Source organism: Bos taurus, chromosome 5 (genome assembly GCF_002263795.3).
Source record: "Bos taurus isolate L1 Dominette 01449 registration number 42190680 breed Hereford chromosome 5, ARS-UCD2.0, whole genome shotgun sequence".
Classification (NCBI taxonomy): domain Eukaryota; kingdom Metazoa; phylum Chordata; class Mammalia; order Artiodactyla; family Bovidae; genus Bos; species Bos taurus.
In genome coordinates, this window is record NC_037332.1 from 73,956,095 (window position 1) to 73,980,383 (window position 24,289).

General features: G+C 38.2%; 1 protein-coding gene across 40 annotated transcripts in view; it reads right to left on the minus strand.

Moving 5' to 3' along the window:
* Positions 1-24,289, minus strand: part of RBFOX2 (RNA binding fox-1 homolog 2) — a 293,230-nt gene that overhangs the window by 60,323 nt on the left and 208,618 nt on the right. For all 40 annotated transcript variants that reach the window (XM_059886356.1, XM_059886364.1, XM_059886360.1 and 37 more), the window contains one exon: positions 6,535-6,759. In XM_059886356.1, the coding sequence (XP_059742339.1) occupies positions 6,535-6,759 (225 nt within the window). The remainder of the gene's footprint in view (positions 1-6,534; positions 6,760-24,289) is intronic.

The window sequence follows — 24,289 nt, forward strand, 5'->3', positions numbered from 1 at the left end:
GGCATGAACAGGTTAGTGAATCCTCTCCTCAAAACAATAAGAAAACTCAGTCATTTCAGGGTTCTGGAAATCAATCAAAGGCAGATAACAAATAGAGAAATTTCATGAAAAGTTGCTACAGCTTTAGGGTTAATACCAGCAGGAGGCTACAAACCTACTTCCTGGGGCTATTCCAACCCAAGAACTCCACCCTCTAATCCTCAGCTCTGCCAGGACAGCTTTTAGGATAGAGTCAGGTGAACACTCTTAAGAGTCCCTTGGACAGCAAGGAGATCAAACCAGTTAATCCTAAAGGAAATCAATCCTAAATATTCATTGGAAGGACTGACACTGAAGCTGAAGCTCCAATACTTTGGCCTCCTAATGTGAAGAGCTGACTCATTAGAAAAGAACCTGACACTGGGAAAGACTGAAGGCAGGAGGAGAAGGGGATGAGAGAGGACAAGATGGCTGGCTGGCATCACCGGCTCAATGGACATGAGTTTGAGCAAGCTCCAGGAGATGGTGAAGGACAGGGAAGCCTGGTGTGCTGCAGTCTGTGGGGTTGCAAAGAGCTGGACACGACTGAGCGGCTGAACAACAACAAAGGCCATGAAAACCAGTAGTTCTGCTGTCAGAGGGGGTAGACTCAGCTTGGGGTACTGGGGTGGGGTACAGTAGAAAGCCACGGCTTTGTCAGAAAAAGTGGCAAACTTGGTAGGAACCTAACTGGTTCTTCTAGCTTGAGGTTGCGGTCTGACTGGTGTGTGTGACAGATCAGCTAGAAATACGAAAGAAGATCCTAGAAATGAGAGAATTGTAGAATAACTAGTTATGTTCTCCTGACATTCCCGACTGATTGAAAATGCTGGGATGGGGAGGGGGGAGACAAAAGAGGGCGCAACAAAAGAAAAAGTGAAGGCGTACTTGAGAACTGGCTGGACTCTAAATGCACTTCCCAAATCACAAACAGATCAATAGAAGGTAGAAGCTTTCCACACTCCAGGTGCTTAAGCACAACTTATGCCCAAATCACTGTCTATGAAGAGAGAGGAGTGACTCCCAGCCAGGATAAAAAGTAAAAAGGAGAATAAACATCATTAAGCAGACACATTAGTGACCATGGAAGAGTCACACTCCACAGTTTAATCCAGGCAAAGTACTAAAAACACACACATTAACACTCATCTCTATGTTTCTCAAAAACAAAACCAACAAACTTCAGAGTGTTGAAATATATTACTAAAACATCTAAAACATACTAAAAAGTTACAAGACATGCAAAGAAATAGCAAAAGTGAGGCCCTGACTCAAGTAAATAAGCAGTAACTAGAAAAAGGCTCTCAGCGGCCTAGACCTTGTAGCAGATGACTTCAAAGTGACAATGACAAATGTATTCAAAGAATTAAAGGAAACATGACAAGAATTAAAGGAAATATTCCCTAGTCAAGTAGGGGATCTTGACAGAACTACAGAAATCCTAAATGAAAATTCTAGAGTTGAAAAGTACATTAAATAAAATAAAAAGTCACCAGATGAGCTCAATAACTGACTGGACCTGGTGGAATAAAGAATAAGTAAACTGAAACAGATTAATTGAAATTATCCAATCAAAAGAAGAGAAAGAAAGAACACTTTAGAAAAATGAACAGAACTTTAGATCCAGCTTAAAAACAAACAGAATCTGAACCTGTAGGGAACAAACAAGCATCCCCACACACTTGTGGCAAAAGTCCCAGAAGGAGAGAAGGAAAGAACAAATATTCGAAAAAATTGTTAAAAAATTTCCCAATTTTGATGGAAAACAATCCACAGACCCCCAAATTTCAATAAACTGCAAGTATGATAAAAACAAAAATATCTATCCTCAATCTATCAATGTTACACTGCTCAAAGCCAAAGGTAAACCAAAAATCTTGAAGACCACAAGAGAAGAACAGCTCATCACGTACAGGGGGACAACAGCAGGGTCAACAACTGACTTCTTGCTGATGTCATAGGGCTGAGAACACAGGGAGAAACTGTCAACCAAGAACTCTACAGCTAGCAAAACTATCCTTCAAAAATGAAGACAGAAGCAAGACATTCCTAGATAAACAAAATCTGAAAATTTGTTTCAAGCAGACCTAGCCTCCAGAAAATCCTACATGATGTACTATCAGCTAAAAGGAAATGGCATTAGAAAATAACTCAAATCCATAGGAAGATATGAAGATCAATGGAAATGGTAAATTTCTTTAAAGATAAAAGATCTTTTAAAGCAAGAACTGTACTACTATACTGTTTCATTTCATATGACAATAACCCTGCAGAAAGGATGGTAAGGGACAGAACCCCACTGGACCAAATTGCTATATTTTACCAGCAGCATAATCAGACCAGATCAGATCAGTCGCTCAGTCGTGTCTGACTCTTTGCGACCCCATGAATCGCAGCACGCCAGGCCTCCCTGTCCATCACCAACTCCCGGAGTTCACTCAGACTCATGTCCATCGAGTCAGTGATGCCATCCAGCCATCTCATCCCCTCTTGTCCCCTTCTCCTCTTGCCCCCAATCCCTTACAGCATCAGAGTCTTTTCCAATGAGTCAACTTCACATGAGGTGCTCAAAGTACTGGAGTTTCAGCTTTAGCATCATTCCTTCCAAAGAAATCCCAGGGCTGATCTCCTTCAGAATGGACTGGTTGGATCTCCCTGCAGTCCAAGGGACTCTCAAGAGTCTTCTCCAACACCACAGTTCAAAAGCATCAATTCTTCGGTGCTCAGCCTTCTTCACAGTCCAACTCTAACATCCATACATGACCACAGGAAAAACCATAGCCTTGACTAGACGAACCTTTGTTGGCAAAGTAATGTCTCTGCTTTTGAATATGCTATCTAGGTTGGTCGTAACTTTCCTTCCAAGGAGTAAGCGTCTTTTAATTTCATGGCTGCAGTCACTATCTGCAGTGATTTTGGAGCCCAGAAAAATAAAGTCTGACACTGTTTCCACTGTTTCCCCATCTATTTCCCATGAAGTGGTGGGACTGGATGCCATGATCTTTGTTTTCCGAATGTTGAGCTTTAAGCCAACTTTTTCACTCTCCACTTTCACTTTCATCAAGAGGCTTTTGAGTTCCTCTTACATACATACACACACACACACACACACACACACACACACACACACACACAGAGCCATCAGTAGGTTGTAATAACTCCAAGATGTAATTCTTGATTAAGAACTAAGAAAATACAAAAATAACAACAAAAATAAATAATTTAAAAAATTGCAAAGGGATTCAAAAGATACACAAAGAATTTATTTAACATAAATCAGTAAAGAAGGAACAATAAAGGACAAGAGACATATAAGAACAAATAGTAAAATGGCAGACATAAATCCACCTATGTTAACAATTATATTAAAAGTAAATAGACTAAATACTCTGATACAAAGGCAGTAATTTTCAGACTGGACAAATAAGATCCAGATGTATGTTTGTTTGTTTGTTTTTCCCCAAGAGACATATCTTAGATTCAGAGTTTGAAACTAAATGAAGGAAAGAGATGTCATGCAAATAGTAATTAAAAGATACATGCAGTGGTCATATTAGTATCAGACAAAACAGACTTAAGCCAGGAACTACTAATAGAAACAAAAAGGGACATTTCATATTGATAAAAGGCCTAATTGGTTAGGAACATTCTGTAGGACAGACCATCTCATCTACTAAGCTGTAAAACAAGTCTCATTAAGTTTAAAAAGACTGAAATCATACAAAGTATATTCTCTGAGAACAATGGGATTATAAAGAGAAAGACTTGGGACATCCTTGCTGCTGCTGCTAAGCCGCTTCAGTCGTATCCGACTCTGTGCGACCCCATAGATGGCAGCCCACCAGGCTCCCCGTCCCTGGGATTCTCCAGGCAAGAATACTGGAGTGGGTTGCCATTTCCTTCTCCAATGCATGAAAGTGAAAAGTGAAAGTGAAGTCGCTCAGGTTGTCTACTTGAAAGTTACACAGTCGTGTCCGACTCCTAGCGACCCCATGGACTGCAGCCTACCAGGCCCCTCCGTCCATGGGATTTTCCAGGCAAGAGTACTGGAGTGGGTTGCCATTGCCTTCTCCGGGGACATCCTTAGACATGTGGAAATTAAACAACACACTTCTATATAAGCTAGGACTAAAGAAAAAGTCATAAGGAAAAATTTAAGAATATCTTGAACTGAATGAAAATGCAAACACAATATATCACACTTTATGGGATGCAGCTAAAGGGAAACTTAAGGGGTAAAGTGTAGCTTTAAACATATATTACAAAGGATAAAATTCTAAAATCAATGACCTAAGATTACATGTCAAGAAGCTAGCAAAATAGGACCAAGTCAAACCCAAAGCAAGCAGAAGGAAAGAAATAATAAAGATCAGAATGGAAATAAATGACATACAAAACAGAAAAACAACAGATTTTAAAAAGTCAATGAAATCGAAAGCTGGTTTTCTAGAAAAAGCTGCAAAATCAAAAAACCTTAACTAGATTAACCAAGAAAAAAAGAGAAGACATAATTACCAAAATCAAGGATGAAAGGGTGGGTATCAGTATGAACGCAGTAGAAATTAAAATAATCAATGGAATTATTATTAGAATAACTTTATACCAACAAGATAGCTAATTAGCAGGTAACAGAAAAATTCTAGAAAAACACCAATTACCAAAACTGATTTAATAAGAAATAGAAAATAGAAAAAAGAAAAACACTGATAACTAGCAAAGAAATAGACTTAGTGATTAAAATACCTTGATAAAGCCTCTGATTTATAGTATTTTATTCTTTCTTTTTCCTTCTTTTCTAGTACTTCTGTTAAATCTGTAAGTTCATCATCATTTGTACGTGATTTGGAAATGCAGCCAATACAGCAGCCTATGTATTTTAATTCTAGAATGGACGCTATGGAAAGTCTCATTTGTTACCACCATGCCCAGACTTTTCAAATAAATTGTCTATTATAGTCCATTACCTACGAAGTTAAAAATTATCTGCTTCTATATAACTCTGACACTGATAAGATAACATGTCTTCAAGGGAAGAATGGATTTTTCTTGGTAGTCCAATAAAAGAAAATGGAAAGTATTAGCAGGTTAAATCTATCCTTATGCAACAAAAGCTTCCCCTACAAGGCTCTTTACAGGGAAGTAAATCTTATCAAGTGGTTTAAAGGCTGAGTAAAGCTCTCCTCCTAATAATCTGATACAGAAAGGCAAAAAGAAAGCTAAAAACTAGAGAGAGATCTTTCTATGCAGAGTATAGGACATTTTTATCTTAGGAAATATACCACACAATCCCACAAACAAAATGATTTCCTGTATGATGTGATAACATACCTATTGTAATTTATGATGCTTCCTTTACTCCCGTAACAGGTAAAGTCAAAGAGGTAGGCTGGGGCCAGGGATTAGTAAACCAGGTATGAGTTTGGATTTTATTCTAAGTATGTTAGAAAACCATTAGACTCAAACAGGAAAATAGCATCATTTGCATTAAGAGACAAAGGATCTTGGCCGCTATGTGATAAATTAGGCAACAGTAACAGAAAAAGTGAAAAGGTTTGGATTAGAGTGGTGACAATGATGATGAACACCTCACATGAATTAAATTCTTTTAAGTCTCCTAAAAGCCACTTGAAATAGGTGCTACTGGCTTCATCTTGCAGATGAGCATGCCAAGGCAGAGAGAGATTAAATAACTGGCCAAAGGTCATACTACTAATTACAGACGATATTAGGACTCAGACCTAAAAAATCTGGTGGAAATGCTGAGCTCTTAATTATAGACACTATCCAGCTATGGTCTTAAGATGAAGAGAAAAGGCTGAAGTAAGAAAAAATTCTAGAGTCACGGTGACCAAGACTTGCTAATGGACTGGATGCAGAGATGATGGAAATAGAGAAAAAAATCATTCACAGGTGTCGTTTGAGCAACTACGTGAATTTAGTAGTATCATTATACAACAGAGACAGGATAAAAAACAGGAGGGAAAGGAGTCCTAGGACCCAGCTCTGGAGTACTACATTTAAAAGCTGAATAGAGAAAGATGAACCAGCAAGAAAGACCAAGAAAGGACTTTCAGTGCCTAAGAGGGAAACAGGGAGTGTCATGAAAGCCAACAACTCAAGTGTCTCAAGGAGGAGGGAGGAGGCAGTGTGTAGCATACTGCTGACAGATTGTAGAGAATGAGGACAGAGGACTGTGAGATTTTTGCAGAATGAAGGTGACCCGTAAAGCTGAAAAGAGCAGCCTCCTGCTAAGTTAACTCTCATCATCACACTTACCTTGTTTTACTGTCTGTCCCATGTCTAGACTGTAAGCTCCTGGGCAATGACCATGAGCTCTGTCCTAAATCCTTACCTTCTAATTACAATGCTTGGAGTAGAATGGAAATTACATTAGTGCTATGCAATGTAATGTAAATGCAAAATTAATTCAAAGGGTTTTTGGGTATGATGATTAAGAAGATTTCAATAGGACGATGACAGGCCTCCTTCTATTTCATCACCTCATCACTCACGTACCGTCAGAGATCCGTTCTGTGTGCTGGGTGAGTTGCTGCTCTGCTCCCCGTGGGCTTGCGTGCTTCCGTAGAGTGTCAGGTTATGCTCACTGGTCTGGCCGGCATAGTCCTGAGTGTGTGGCACTCCATACTCTGTGGGAATTCCATTCTGTGGAGGTGGTGGAAACGGGATGGTAGTAAAAGGCTGAACCATTGCATCAGGAGTTGTTGTTGGCTCCTGGTTACCCTGGAACAAACAGAGAAAGAGAAGATAAGACTAAAAAAAAAAAGTTGACTAGTTACCAAAGGACCAAAGATTTTCCTTTAAAGCAAACTTTTTTAAATGCAAGGAAATTTGTTACAGAAGATAAGTTACAAGATTTGAAATTTGTTTGAGCCATTACTGTTTGCTTTAGTACACTCTATTCCTTTAGTGATTATTAGGGGAAAACTAATTTCACTAAATTACAATTCTTTGTAATTGATTTGTAATTTGTTGAAAACGCCAATACTTTGGCCACCTGATGCAAAGGACTGACTCATCGGAAAAGACCCTGATGCTGTGAAAAGACTGAAGGCAGGAGGAGAAGGGGAGGACAGAGGGTGAGCTGGTGGGATGGCATCACCGACTCGATGGACATGAGGCTGAGCAAGCGCCGGGAGTTGGTGTGGACAGGGAAGCCAGGTGTGCTGCAGTCCACGGGGTCACAAAGAGTCAGACATGACTGAGTGACTGAACTGAAATTACAATTCATAGCAACAGGTAGAATGACAGTATAAATTAAATTCTCAAAACCAGATGATATATACCTCTAGATTTTAAGAACACAGAATTCAGGAGAAAGTACATTGTTAACAAAATTAATCTTTGAATTTCAAGGTAGAGATTTATTTAAGTCTTGGCCACTAAGTTAATTAAAAAAAAAAAAAAAAACCTTTCCTTAAATTAGAAACAAAAAAATTTCTTAGACAAAAACCTTGAGTTTTTCATAATTACTGCTAGCATTTCAAGGCTAGCAGATACTTCTCCACATGGCGTCCATCCCCAGATGCTTACTTGGGATCTCATGTGATAGCTCAAATATCACTACAGGACATACAGTAACAGCAGGAACTCGTTAGAAGCCATTTTGACTCCACAGCCCCTGTCTTATTTCTGTTCCGTCTTTAAGTTCAGATATAAATGAGGAGTTAAATCTTGTGTAAGAGATTTTGTAAAATCCTCCCTTCTCAACAACTTACCTTCTGACCTCCCATTTTAGTCCATAAAAGGCAGAGTCATTATTTTACTAACAACAAACACATTTTCAAAGTCCGGGGCCACTATCCTTTTGGAAATAGCTGAAAGAGATGGTCAAATGCTTCAAAGTGGTAGCACTTTGATAAACCCCTTCCCCCATATTTTAGACATCATAGCATTAGGGATCAAAGAAAATCTGGGTTTATATCACTTGGATTCCTCTTAATCATGAGCATCAGTTCCTTCAAACAACAAAGTAATTATTCCTCTTTCTTCCTCAGTTATGGTTATCCTTCTTTCCCCTCAATTTAAGAAGGGATTTTCTACCCACTGAGAGGTACAGGAAACTGAACTTCCAGTAGCACTGTCTAACACCATTCCAGGTTTTTAGCATTAATTTGATGGCCATTAAACTCATTGGAAAAGACTCTGATGCTGGGAAGGATTGGGAACAGAAGGAGAAGGGGACGACAGAGGATGAGATGGCTGGATGGCATCACTGACTTGATGGACATGGGTTTGAGTGAACTCTGGGAGTTGGTGATGGACAGGGAGGCCTGGCGTGCTGCGATTCATGGGGTCGCAAAGAGTCGGACACGACTGAGTGACTGAACTGGACTGAAACTCATACTATTGCAAAAAAAAATGAATCCAAAACTGGAGAAAGATCTCACATTACTTTTTAAAGGAAGGTTCAACTATCCTTTAAAATCTGCCTAAAATAAAACAGAACAAATTTACAAAGGCTGTTATAAATAGAGAAATATATGATCATAGATTGGAAAGCTGGATATTCTGAAAATGACAATGCACCCCAAATTCCACAAACCCAATCAAAATCTCAGCAGGTGTTTTTGTATAAACTGACAAGTTGTTATTAAAATTTATATGGAAATGCAAAGTATCTAGAGTAGTCAAAACAATAACACAAACTGGAGGACTTATACTACCTGAGTTCAAGACTTACAAAGTGATGATAATCATAATAGTGTGGTACTGGTTTAAAAACATACAACAGATAAACGAGATAGAAAAGAACCCAGAGACAGAAATAAACATTTACAGTGAATATTAAGGCATCAAGTCCATTCAGCAGGGGAAAGACTTTTTAATAAATGAAAAACTGAATACCCAATGAAAAAAAAAAACCTCAACTTTCACCCTATATTTGTAAAAGTTAACCTGAAAGAGATAATAGACCTAAGTGTAAGAGCTAAAACTATAAAACTTTAAGAAAAGGCAGCAAAATCTTCACACCTTTGCGATAAACAAGAAATTTTGGGGACATAAAAAAATTAAGAACTATTAAAGAAAAAAATGACAGAGTAGATTTCACCAAAATTAAAAACAATTGTTCTCCGAAAATCAACTTAAAATAATAGAGAGACAAGGCAGAGACTGTGAGACAATATTCACAATACATACATCTGGAAAAGGACACCAGAATCTATAAAGAAATGTTACAGATCACAATGAAAAGAACAAGGCGTTTGAAAGAAAGCTAACGACTTTTTAACAACCACATCCCACAGAAAGATATACCAATGGGCAGAAAAAACTTGAAAAACTATTTTAAAATACATGAATGGCTATTTTAAAACTAGCAATAATAATCTATTCCAAAGTACCCAAATTTAAATTATAATACAAAACATACAATATATAAGATCTGAAAAAACAGAAAGGTATATTTTATTTCTGAGTAATAATAAAGATAAGAAGTTAATCATTCCCCAAATCAAATATAAACCTAGTATAATTTCCAATCAGAAGCAAATCAAATGGTGCCTAAAGAAGGAAACAGGACCAAATACTTTTCTAACTTGCATATGAAAAAATACTAATAAAGTCTGCAAAAGGAAAACCCATGAAGGAGGAGATGCTCTATCATATATTAAAACTTGCCATAAAACTACTATGATTCAATAGTAGGAATATACAAAATGACTAAAGGAACACTGATAATCCTGATTTAAGTTTATATGGAAACTCAATAGAAGATAAAAGTGGCATTTCAATTCAGTGGAGGGGATGATTATTTATCATATGGTACTGGTATTAAAGAGGTTTCCCTGGTGGCTCAGATGATATTGTATTGAATAGAAGTTGGCTACCCACCAAAAAGAAAATACTCATGCTCCATGCAAAAAAAAAAAAAAAAAGGAATAAAATATAATTAAAACTATGAAAATATAAGAAATATTGGGAGTGTTACTGGGGTGGGGTGATTCTTAAGTAAGACAGGAAACCTAAAAACCAGAAAAGTTAAAAAAAAAAAAAAAAAGATTTGGCTATGGAAGACAGGAAGAAAAGAAGAGAGAGGAGGGGGAGGAGAGGAAAGAGAGGGGAGAAATGGATTTTAAAGTCAAAAGAAAAACCAACTGGGGAAAACATCTACAGCATAAGACAGACACACACTGGTAACCATCACTAAGTGCAGGTTATTTAACCTGAGGAGAAACACACACACAGACAGAAAAAGACAAAGAACACAACAACAGTTCACAGAAGACGAAATACAAACGGCTGTATGATAAAAATGCTTAATCTCACTAACAAATCGAAATACATATTAACGGCAAGATAAGTCCATTTTTTTCACCATCAAATCATAAAAAAATTAAAAAACCATTTTATTGACATAATTGACATATACAGTTGGCCTTCTCTTTGAATACATGCTCTGCAGTGTGTATTCAAATAACCACTGATTGAAAAATACTAGGGGAAAAAAAAAAAATCCCAGAAAAGTAAAGCTTTACTTTGCCATAGTCCAGCAACTATTTACATTGTATTTATAACTATTTACATGACATTTACACTGTACTAGGTATTATAAGCAATGTAGATATGATTAAAAATATATGGGAAGGGACTTCCCTGGTAGTCAGGTGGTTAAAACTTGGTGCTCCCAACGCAGAGGGCACAGGTTCAATCCCTGGTCAGGGAACTAAGATCTCACATGCCAAAACAATAAAAATTACAAAAATTAAAAAAAAAAAATATGGGAGGATGTGCACAGGTTATATGCAGATATTAGTTATGCCATTTTATACAAGGGACTTGAGCATCTGCAGATTTTGGTATCTGCAGGGGGTCCTGGAACCAATCCCCTGTGGATACCAAAGGACAATTCTACAATAACCCCCACTGATTTATTCATAGTGTACGCTCTGGTAAGTCCCTGTGGATACCGAGGGACAATTCTACAATAAGCCCCACTGATTTACTCATAGTGTACGCTTTGGTAAGTTCTGACATATATACGTACACTCATGAAATCATCACCACAATCTAAACAGTGAACATATCTATCCAAACCCCCCCCAAATTTCCTCATGCTCCTAATAAGTTTATACTACTTTTGTAATAAAGCCTACAAAGTATTTTTTAATGTAAAAAGAGAATGATGACTAGTGTAATCAGTAAAGGGAAGCCAATATACTGAAGCATTGAGTTATTATGCTGTTCTCAAAAAAAAAAAAAAAATGGAACTGACATTACCTACAGAAGTTATACAGCATCAAAATTCAGCTGTCTCTAATGTCTAAGAATCACGTCTACAAAGTAGTAGGAATGCTTTACATAAAAATCCTTCCCTTCATTTAGTTCTTAAAAATTATGCTAGTTTTTACCTGTAGTTTTTCAGGAAAGAAAATCCTTGTCATTCATCACTATATAAGTTATTTTCATGATCTCAAGGTCAGGGTACTATAAATGATTTCTCTCTATTCTGGGTGTCCTAAGAAAGAAAATAATCCTGTCCCTTCTCTTTCAAATTATTCAGTGCTATCTAACTATCTACCTACCTACCAAACTACATGAAGCACACTACTTCAGAAATCCTCATGGGATTTACTAGCCTGAAGACAGATAAGAAAAAATTCTATTTCAGGTGGGTTGGTGAATAAAAGGGAATAAGCACCAAAGGTATTCACAGACCTATGCTTCAACTCCAGGCATAAACAGAGACACTGGACAGGTCTACTAAATAACCCGTAAAGGCTAAAGACACTGTTGTGCAGTTTATGAACACAGCAAGGGGGACTTCTAATACCCCACTGGGCTCCTCTCAGACTCTCCTCTTTCGGGGCAGCCTCCACCCTCCATTTCAGCTCTGCTGGGGAGGATGCTCTGGCACACAAAGCACAATATTAACTCTCCCCCAGAGGCAGTCTTGACAAAGCTGGCTCAGTCAACCGAATAAACCTGTCAATTAGCAGTGGGAGATGGGGGGAAGACAGGTCAAAACTTCTAAGATCACTTGTGGCCTTTGTACCATGTGTTTCAAAGTAATGCAAGACAGGTAGAGGCTGAACTATTTCTCCCTCAAAAGGGAAATGTAAACCCTTATCAGGAGATCAAGAAGAAACTCTTGATAGTTTATTTTGTTACATACAGGAATTTTTTTAATGTTATTAAAAAACACTATGTTTACACACTACAGGTAAGAAACTGGAATAGGAGTGACTTTGCATTTTACCTCATACACTCTGCAATGTCTAAAAATTTCCCCAGGTAAACATTATTATAATTTAGAAACGTTATATGGTTTTCAGACTTCCACTAATCCAGGCTATATTCTTAAGTTTTAAGTTCAGAAGAGAAGCACTATAGCCTGCAGACAAACTGTGAGATAATAGTCAACATGATTATTTCTAGGTAAGAGCTTACCTCTTGTTTTATGAAGATATTTTAATATCACAGACTAAACAGTTTAAGTGTATCTATCTCATCTGACAAAATGAATTAACTTTTTCTTGTAGCCCACAAAACTAGACATAACTTCTTTTTCTTAATTTAACGGTCTGTAAACTTTCTCATCCACAAGATTAAAAAATTGACAATAAGGAGTACGATGCAAATAAAATTTCTACCTTGCCTAACAAGGCTCTAATAAAGATTTATCTACAACTCCTTTCTTCCCTAGAATATAAACTAAGATTTTATGTGAAAGATGAGGGGAAAAATAAAGGACAGTCAGCTTTTAGATCTTATGAGTGGAGCTCATTAAAATGAAAGAGAGTCACTCTGTACTCTGCTGCCTTGCACGGGGCCACAGGTACTCCAGCATTTGTTGACTTGTACACCTCCCTCACGTCTCTCTGCTCAAACGTCAACTCCCCGAGCATTCCTTTTAGAACTTCAACTCCTATTTCTCCCTAACCCTTCATAACAACACTGTTTTAAAAAAAGCAGAATGATGTCCCCATTTTGTGAAAAGCTATGAGGATACGAAAAGCAGGATGCATCCAGTCCTCCCACCATCCACATGAATTCGCTACAGTGCCTGGCAGGATATTATAAACAAAAAAAAATGCTTTGGTTTCCAGAAGCAACATAATTTACAACTATACTAAAAAGTCAGATTTTCCAAATTTCAGAAAAACCTACCCAAATTTCTAATTCTCTGGTTTAAAAAGTAGAAGAGTTTTTCTAAAGTTATTTTCAAATGACTGGGGGAAAGAAAAACCCTGAAGAGAGGTACATAAAACAGACAAATCTGGGTTATATTTGATATTTCGACAAACTGATTCAAGACTGTCATCTCATTGTCATTATATTATCTACACAAAAGTTTTAAGGAGAGAAATTAAATATTAAGAAGATAAGAATAGTATTTATTTCACATAGAATGAAGACCACTGTGACTCAATGATTTTAGGATGCCATCTTTGAGTAAAGTTCAAGATGATAAGCACAAAGGAATGTGTAAGTTATAAAGTCTGAAAATTTTTTGAAAATTTTTGAAAATGTATTTTTCAATAGGTACATTGAAATATAGGTATATTTTTCAAAATACATTTTTGAAAATGTATTTTTCGCCAATGCAAACAAATTTGTTTATTCTACTATTTACACATTACCTAAAATTTTATCAAATTCATCTGAGACCCAACAAATTTTGTATTTCACAAAGAGGAATGCTGGAGTGTATGGTCAGAACATAATTTCAACCTCAGTTCTGTCATTTACTATAGCTGTAAACAATTAAATATGCTACAACCTACTTTCTCTGTGCCCCATTTTCTTAATCTATAAAACAGCAATGTTAATGTTATTGTACTGTTGTGAAGAACTGGTAACATAAAAAATGTGAAGTGATTAAAACTCTAGACTCTCAATAACAGTTGTTTTCAACAAACACAAGTACCACGTAGACCAGTGGGGCCGAACTTCCACAACTTGATAAAATATTAAAATCCTACTGGATGCCACTGTAATGGATGTCACGTGAAATTAAAAAACTAACAAAAACAACCCTCATTACCAAGTATCTGTGGGAACAATATTTAAGAAAACAAGTGAAAGTGAAGTCGCTCAGTCGTGTCCGACTCTTTGTGACCCCGTGGACTGCAGCCCAACAAGCTCCTCCGCCGTCCATGGGATTCTCCATGGGATTCCATGGGATTAAGAAAACAAACTACAGGGATTTCCCTGGCGGTCAGTGGTTAAGGCTCTGTGCTTCCAATGTAGGGGGCGTAGATTCAGTCTCTGGTTGGGGAACTAAGATCTCATATGCCTTACAGCTCAGCCAAAATAAAAAGAGAAAGAAAACAAAGTGAAAGTCGCTCAGCCGTGTCCAACTCTTTGCGACCCCGTGGACTATACAGTCCATGGAATTCTCCAGGCCAGAATACTGGAGTGGGTAGCCTTTCTCTTCTCCAGGGGATCTTCGAACCCAAGGATCAAACCAAGGTCTCCCACATTGCAGGTGGTTTCCTTACCCCCGAGCCACCTGGGAAGCCCAAAACAAACTACAGATATACAAAACTTATTATAGTGACAAGAGAAACCAACTTGCAAAGAAGAAAAATCCACTGAAAAAGTTTTTAGAATGATCAACCAGCTGAAAAGGAAATAAGGAGATAGATTTGAAATCCAATTTTAATTCCAAGACATGTACTAAATTAACTACTGTGGGTCCACAGCTGTTTTAGGCACTGAAGACATAACAAACATTAAAAATTTGCCTCTAAGGAGTTTCAGTTCAGTTCAGTCGCTCAGTCATGTCCGACTCTTTGCGACCCCATGAATCACAGCATGCCAGGCCTCCCTGTCCATCACCAACTCCCAGAGTTCACTCAAACTCATGTCCATTGAGTCGGTGATGCCATCCAGCCATCTCATCCTCTGTTGTCCCCTTCTCCTCCTGCCCCCAATCCCTCCCAGCATCAGGGTCTTTTCCAATGAGTCAACTCTTCACATGAGGTGGCCAAAGTACTGGAGTTTCAGCTTCAGCATCAGTCCTTCCAATGAACACTCAGGACTGATCTCCTCTAGGATGGACTGGTTGGATCTCCTTGCAGTCCAAGGGACTCTCAAGAGTCTTCTCCAACACCACAGTTCAAACGCATCAATTCTTCGGAGCTGAGCTTTCTTCACAGTCCAACTCTCACATCCATACATGACCACTGGAAAAACCATAGACTTGACTAGACGGACCTTTGTTGGCAAAGTAATGTCTCTGCTTTTGAATATGCTATCTAGGTTGGTCATAACTACTGCCTACTAAATATATTTGAAAGTATATATTCTAAATACATAGAGGGTCTATATTTTAGACCCTGTTTCACCTATATTAGCAGCTTATATTTAATGAATGTTTCTTATGTGTCTGGCAAAAGTCTAAGCACTTTGAATATATTAACTCATTTAATTCTCACAACTCTAAAAGCTAGGTATTTCCACTGTTCTCCTTTTACAGATACAGAAACTGACATTTTAAAAGGTTAAGAATCTTATCAAAAACCACTCAGCAAACAGCTGACATATGCAGACTCTAATCCAAATCCAAGCCAATTCTATAGCTGGGGTTGCCAGTCACTACTCCTCATAGCATTTCCGGCAGGTTTCTCAACACAATACATATATGTCTGTACTGCACTGAATCTAGAATATTCCCTAAATATGATGCTTTCCCAAGTCACAGCCAGACTGCAACAGTAAGGATCAGGGTCTTTCCCAATGCTGTCTCCCCTCGATCATGAATATTCATTATACTGAAAAACTAAGCAACTCAAGTAATACCTTCCTCCGTGAAGCCATCCTTAGAGGAGGATGGGAGAAAGCAGGAGTCAGCTGCAACTCCTCTGCTGTTATAACTGAAAAGCAGCCAACAGGTAACATGTAAACAAAAGAGTGCATCTGTGTTCCAGGAAAATCTCCTTCACAGACACTGGAATATTATTCCTCTTTTGATTTTTTCTCAACCATTTAAAAATGTGAGAATATCACGAGCCTTACAAAGCAGGTAGTGGGCCCAATCTGTTGGCATCAGGTGTAGGAGAGAGAGATTACACTTTAGATCTAAATAAACCTGGGATAGAATCCTAACTCTGTGATTGGTTACTGTGTGACTTTGGACAAGACACTAAGCTTCAGTTTTGTCTACCATAAAACGGACATAACAGCACTGACCGTGAGGCTGAAAGGAAATAAAACAACAACAGCAGCACCTCACACGATGTCTAATACAGCAGACCTTCAGGGAGTGAGTGCACTCACCCTTTCCAGTTGTAAACAAATTCTCCTCTCCTGGATTCTCACAGCATTTAACCTGCACAACTAAGGTCTACAGATATTTAAATTCAAAGCCTTGTATTTAACATATCTAGATACGAGTTCCATCTCTCCTATTAGGTTAAAAGCTTCATCATAATGAGTGGGGTCAGTTTTGCACAATGCAGAATTACATATGGTACCCAATAAATATAAAGTGTTAACACTTTTTAAATAAATGAAGATTAAGAGGGATGGTCACATGTATGTGCACAGCAGTCAACTGTTTTGTTTGGCTAGAGTAGAGAGCCATCAGGAAGGATAGTATGAAATGAAGCAAATGTTATCTTGGGTTGATTTCAAGTAGGGGAAGAGTGTTGGGAAAAGAAGTGAGAACTGGTGGAGTATTGTCAGTAATGACAGGAATCAACATTTACATGCTTATGCTTTAGGTATGTGGTTTTGCAAATACAAGAGTTAAGGATGATGTCTTTCTCCTTTAAATCACATGGAGTAACAGAGGTGAAACATTGTCTCTGGTCTTCTGGTGTACAATGTGAAATATGTCTAATGTCTTAATTTTTAATTTGAATGCACTATCATAGTGATCAGGCCCCATCAAACAGGAAAAATGTATAACCTAAGGACCAAGCAAGACTCAACCCTTTTATCAGTCAGTCTACTCTCCCACATCAATCCCAGAACTCCAACAGTCCCCTGCCTAGGAGTGACTTCCATGTATGTTTTAGGTCCAGCCATGCCTGTTCTCCCAAGCTTTCACTGAAGAAACAGCCTGACCCTGAAAGACAGACCTTGGTTCAAATCCTAACCATACCTCTTACCAGATATGGATGAGTCACTTTAAGCATTTCTAGCCTGTTTTTTATCTGCAAACTGGCTTATTTACTTAGAAAGTTGTGAGGATTCCATGAGAACAAGTGAAACTATTGACCTGGGGCCCAGCTTCCCAGCTGATCAGTCCAGGTCTTCTGGGTAAACATCCCCTCTTAGCATCCCACTAACACAACAAACTATCGAAGAACTGAATCTGTCACTTCTTTTTCGGATTTCGGCTGATGAGTTAACCACCTTTCCAGTCCAAGACTTACTTGGAATCTCTCCCTCATACTTTGTGACGTTCTGTTCTGTGTACTGAGTATCCCTATATCCAAATACTTAGATATTGATGATTTTAACTATTATTCCTCGGCAGTGAACAACTGTTCAAATAGGGGAATAACAGAATCACAGCTTATAATATTAGCAATACATGGAATGTACTAGAAGGGGGGACAACTAGGAGGCTTTTGTAACATATTGGAGAAGATAGGTGGGCCTAGACAAATGTAGTAGGGCAAAGGAAATGGAATCAAGAGATGCTGTGTGATGGAATTACAAGAACTTGGAGACCAACCAGTTACAGAGAAGTAGGCAGAACAGGTGATTTTTAAAGATTTATAGTTGCAGACTCATTATTCATGACCTATTAACCCACTCACCTTTATCAATACTTTAAAGAAAAATTTTTTCACTCTTTACAAGTCACACTGCTTAGGGTAAATGAGTCAAGTTTTGTTATCATTCCTTAAACATATTCTCTGTTCTTAACGAATTATTCTGCATATTGTTTGAAAAGATTACTTACTGACATTTAAACATTTGTAACACTCTGTCTTCAACACGGTGGGGAGAGGAGATAAAAATAAGATTTTGCTTTTGTAGGACCAAACTTAGAAACTGAGAAAGGCACATAAGCTAATAATTACATCAAGGTTATCTGTGCTACAAATAAAGCTAAGCATAAAGTACTATAAGAAAGGCCCCAAATATAATCATCTTCATTTTCCTAGGGTAATAAAAGTCTAAGTAATCTTAAGGAGAGAAAGGTATTTTGTCTGTATCTTCCAGTTTACTTTTCAACTTCATTCTAATTTTTTCAGTTTGGTTATCTTGAGTCCCATTTTGATACTAATCTGCTGTTGTGTTACAAATCACAGGCTACAAATCCTATCTTAAAAATTTCCCAATTCCCATGTTACATCTGTGCTCAGAATGGATCACTGATAGAAACAGATGAATATTAATTTTATTTAAACCATCATAAAAAAGAATCACTTAGTTTTTTAGATAGAGCATCTTTATCAATGCCCATGTCACCAGTCATTTTCCTAATGCTGTAGATAAACGGACATTAATTCTCTAGCTTTGTAATAGAGGAAAAAATATTTTTATATTAAGGATTTTATAAATTCTATCATTTATTTCCCTTGGGATTTTTCAGATAGGCTCAGATTTCAAACTCGACCTGCTTTTGTAAAATAAGTTTACAAAAAGCTCTCCATTGAGAATAACCGAGCAGAGGTTGTCACTCTTCTCAGCTCTTGTACCAAAGCAGTGACTTCTGCCCAGATGTTTGTGACCAAAGGAAAAGGAACTAGTAATGCAGAAAGATAAGGACAGAACACTGGATTTAAGATGATCCAGAGTCAATTAAAATAATTTTTAAGAATTGACAATTCTCAATAGAGAATTGACAGGCCATGAAGAAAACCCAGAGAAATAAAACGGATGAATAAACATGTGCAAAGACGAAACAACACCAGTTTACTAGGCAAAAAGTCAAATTCATTCTAGATTCTCAATTTACCTACATGCTTATGGCAAAAGTTAGATACAAATAATGTATTTTCTCTCTTACAATAAATATAAATTATACCCAAAGCCATAAGATGTCAGACAATCTGTAGGATAGTTAGAAATTGGGAGGAAAAACCTATACATGAAGTTTCCATGCAGCCTCCAATGTTTATGGTCAGTTCAATTTCAGCAGTTCATTTTTCATCTGGTTGGTTGTAGCTTAGCAGATGGCTGGGACCCCAAGGAAACTCACAAAAACATATTTAATGATTATATGATAATGACTACACTGATAAAAGTCCAATCACCAACTGAAGTATTAATTTTAAGGGTATTTCTGATTCCAAGAAAGGAGTCCAGGGCCACATCTATTCCAAATGCGGTCTCAACAATATGATCACCAACCCCACGTGGTACGGACCCAGCCCCTCACACCCACAAACTCATCTTTTACCTGGTTCCTTGAAAGTAGAGATTCTGTATTTTACCATGCATAACAACCACTCTGGGGACATATCTTTAACAAATCATGATACTGATACTACTCCAGTAGGCAGTTTGGGTACCACACTGACAAATACTGCTTTTAGAGGCTTTGGCTGGGCAAAATGGAAGAGAATGACGGTGGTGGTAGGTGCTTATGGAAAATATCCTGAAGCATCTAAACCTCTAGAAGGACAGACCTTAGGGAGGGAGTGGGCTATGAGAAGAAGGTAATAGTGGCCATAAATGTAGGTGACCTGAAAGGAGACAATTACTTTATATGGAATCCACAGATAAGAGAATAAGCACCAATTTTTTTTTTTTTAAAATGCAAACCTACTGAAATACAAGCCTAACAATGGGCCCTTGCTCTAGAGTGGGTATAACTGAGGGACCAGGACCCAAAGTGAGAGTGTTCTGTAGCCACATGAAGGGGAGATGGAGGGCAGGAGGGGACTGGGCGCACTTCTGAGCTCTTGCAAACAGATGATAAATAAAAATAAAACAGGAAATACAATATACTTTACCTTCATGCTTAGACTAAAAGTCAATTTCAGGATCTGGTACTAGTACTAAGGGAGGTACAGGCTTGGACAACAAGAATATTGCAAAATGTGTGTTAGATGCTCAGTCGTGTCTGATTTTTTGTGACCCCATGGGCTGCAGCCTGCCAGGCTCCCCTGTCCATGGAGTTCTCCAGGCAAGAATACTGGAGTGGGTTGCCATTCCCTTTCCAGGGGAATCTTCCAGATCCAGCGATTGAACCCTGGTCTCCCACATTGCGCAAACTTGCCACCAAATCATTTGTCTTCAAAATACACACATACATCCCTGTTTCAAATTAGTAAGAGAGAAAAGCCAGCCTGATCTCTCCCCTGAGGCTGAGTTCTGCCATCTCAAAACAATTCATATTTAAACAGAAAAATAAATATTTCAGAACAAAGTCATTCAAACCAATAGTCTATTAGGCTAAAAATGACAAACCCTGTAATAGTCTTAATGTCTCCAACCTCTTAAGAGCTCTTTCTTCCAGATCTCCTTAAAGCAGTATTGAGAACCTCAAACATCTGTGAATCACATCTTCTACTGCCAACAAGAGACCACAAGAGATACTCCAGGTCAGCTACCTGCTTCCTTGGAAATGAAAGGGTCTTACACACAATTAATGGTTGACTGTCTATTCTATCCAATGTAATTGGTGATTTATACAGTGCATGGATAATTATTCTTTTACTCAACCAAACTTTTCACTCCAATTTAAATTAATTTAGTCTTTATTGTGTCTTCATGGACAATTAAGTTTTGTGTCTTCTCTATGTTAAACTGAAATATCCTTAAAATTATCCACAACTTGCATTCAGAATAAGACATTAGCAAGATTCTGTTGTGTGTGCTGAATAATACAATATTTAATCATTCTTCATAGATTTTTAAACTGGATGTTCTATTATAGTCTACCTCTTTAAAATAAGTAATTTGTATGATGTGTAATACAATAATAGACAAAATTTTCCCCCATACCCTTTACAGGACAAAACTGCATTTTGCCTGGCAACCACAGGTAACATGATGGTTTATATTTCCTCTAGTCATTTATTGAGTAAAGCCCTTAAATAGATCAGGGACTGAGTCATATACTACTTTACAGTAGCTTCCTCACCGAACAATAAGCGCACTGTAATTGATGTTTAAAAAATACATGCTAAACCAAATTGACCAGGTAGTTGAATATCTGCTTCTGAAGTTGTCTGTAGAAAAAGATAGAGACCTTTCTCTCAATAGCTTAGGAACTCTGAAGGAAGTTCACTACAACGTAATCACTCATAAATATTTACTACAGGAGGAGTTATTCACATATATATACATATCCATGCTATGTACTGTGGCAAATGAAAAGAAAAATGAGTCTCTGCTCGCAACAATTCTCACCCAGGATAACCCAAGAATCTTTCTTTTAATAGTTCTTCTTTCTTCTAGCTTAACCTCAACCTAGTGAATTTTCCAAGCAACTGCCAGTGAACTTTCTAAAATAAAACCTAAATCAGGTATTGCTAATTAATTCTCTTCTTAAAATCCTAGATTTCTCAATGCCTACAGCTCAAGTCCCAATACTTCTGCATGGAAGTCATGCTCCCTGCATATTTCATCTATTTGGCTTCAATTCTTGCCATCAAATATTTAACAAGTACTTACCATGGATTATTAGATACTTTGTTCTAGGTGCTGGGGAACAGTGATTAAAAATACAGGGTTCCTGCCCTTACAGAGTCTACCTTCTACTAGAGAGACGGATAATGAACAAGAAACAGAAGGAGTGGTGCGGAGAGAAACTAAGCAACAAAGTGGGCAGGGGAAAATCAGGCTGGAGGGGTACAGAACCCTCTAAACTACTGATCAGATTTTATCTTTCAATATTTTCCCCCAAAATATATTCTAAAAAGCTTTTGGTATTTATTTCCAGGGTATTTTCGGTAATCCATCTTTTGTTTTTAAAGTTGATTTTTATTTTTATGAAATTATACATGTACATGATACTGAACCCAATGGATACAGAAGAATTTATGACAGAAAACGGCAGTCTCCCCTCTGGTCCTTCCCTTCCAGTCCTCTTGGGAATGACCCTCTGTTAACGGTTTCTTAAAAGGCAGAGGCTCCAAGGCTGGAGGCTACCTAGAGTATGTGCTCAGTTGCTCGGTTGTGTCCAACTCTTAGTGATCCCATGGACAGCAGCCCATCCAGCTTTTCTGTCCATGGGATTCTCCAGGCAAGAATACTGGAGTGGGTACCTTCTCCAGGGGATCTTCCCAACCCAGGGATCAAACCCAGGTCTCCTGAATTGCAGGCTACCTTAGGGTTACTGACTCCTCTCACCTCTCCAGACTCAGATGTCACATCAATCTGCAGATCTGTGCACATAGAGAGTAGGACTTGGCCTCCCCAAGAGGCCACTGAACAGGTCAGGTGTGGTAACCGTTTGAACAGAAAACTTTGACCAAAAAGCGGGATGAGCAGGAGGTGAGAGGAAACCAGTAGATGAACACATGTCCCCATACTCAGGAGGACTGGCAAGTGGAACAGTAATCTATACAATGTCTCTTAAGAATTCTACTGAAGCCAAGGCATCAGCAATGTCTTTTACAAAGCTTTGTCCAACCTCTCTCCTTTGTTCTCTCTCCCCTTTCCATGTCCTGCTTTCCTGAGATTGTATTCCCCAATAAAGTACTGTCTCAGACTCCGTTTTTAGGGCACATGGGCTAAGGAAATCATCTGAGACTTATCTTGTGTTTTCCATCTTTGCATCTTGAAGCTTGCATTTTGGGAAATATCTTTACTTTCTTTCCTTCGATGGCCTGTTTTCTTTTGACTATCACATTCTTAATCTCTTAAACTCTTTCACATTCTCAAATTGTTCCCTTCTCATTGTACCCAGTACTGGTTTTAGGCACGCCTTCTCTTCTTTAACCTTACTACGTTAGTTAGAATGCTTCTTTAAATTCTCCTCTGCCCCCTGGATTATGTTTCCGTTAGGGTAAGTACTTCTTTTTGTTTCTTCTCTTCCCTTTCATGCTGAAAGTGCACTGGTGACCCAGGTATAAACCTGGCTAGCTGGTGTGGGTTTCCTCTGCTCTCCTGTAAGAAAATCTGTTCTCTTACTGGGTCTCTTCCTAGAATTAAAATTCTAATGGGGAACTCAGTACGAGATAAGGAAAAACATGTCAATGGTTTTCAGGGTTCGTTTCAGTGTATGCAACGACCTCCTCCTAGGCCCCAAATATCAGATTAAAGAAGGGGTGCCAATATTTAATACAAAAAGTAAATTTCACCAAACATTTTTGATCAATTTATTTGGAGTTAAACAACCTGGGGGTTTTGGTTTTTCCTTTTTTTTTTTTTTTAATGCTGGAGAAAAGAGGCAGCAATAGTAAACACTGGCTACTTCCACTGGGAAGGGGTTGGAAAGGTTACAGCGAGGCCAAGCAGTTGAATCAACCCTTGTAGAATGCAGACGAAATGCCTGTTGTCCGTCCCTTCTTCACTCCTGCTCTGAACCCAGAGCCTCTTGGGGTTCCTGCTAAGCAAACCAGCTTCCACACCACTCACAGCCTCCCGGTAATAACTGGCAGGCTTTAGCTTCTCCTCCATTCATCCATCAACTGGTTCCTTTTTGCTTTCTTTTAAAGAAATCTGTTTAACTTTTGTTTATAACAATTCTTTACCCTTTTCTGTTAGTGTTCGCTGTTCTTGGTTTATTTCTTTTTGCACTTCTATACTGTTATTTCAGTGGAGTCTTATAAGAGATGTAAGGCAAGTAGTGCATTCTAAAGGAGATCAGCCCTGGGTGTTCTTTGGAAGGACTGATGCTAAAGCTGAAACTCCAGTACTTTGGCCACCTCATGTGAAGAGTTGACTCATTGGAAAAGACTCTGATGCTGGGAGGGATTGGGGGCAGGAGGAGAAGGGGACGACAGAGGATGAGATGGCTGGATGGCATCACTAACTCCACGGACATGAGTTTGAGTAAACTCCAGGAGTTGGTGATGGACAGGGAGGCCTGGCATGCTGCGATTCATGGGGTTGCGAAGAGTCGGACATGACTGAGCGACTGGACTGAAGGCAAGTAGAGTATCTATCATTCTGAACCAGAGGTCATAATTTATTTTCTGGAAAGGATTTCAACCATAAGTAAATTACAGAATTCCAGGTTACTTTTTCATTTTGAGAAAGGACATTGGTTTAATGGACTTCTCTGTTTTTTTAATCATTTAACAACACTAAGATTTATTAAAGGCACATGAGAGAAGTTAAAGGAAGAGGAGAAGTGTTTAGCACAATTTTAAAAACAGCCCTTTTACTTACTTTTAGTAAGTAGCCCTTTACTACTTTTACAATTAGCCCTTTTACTAATTGCTTTTAG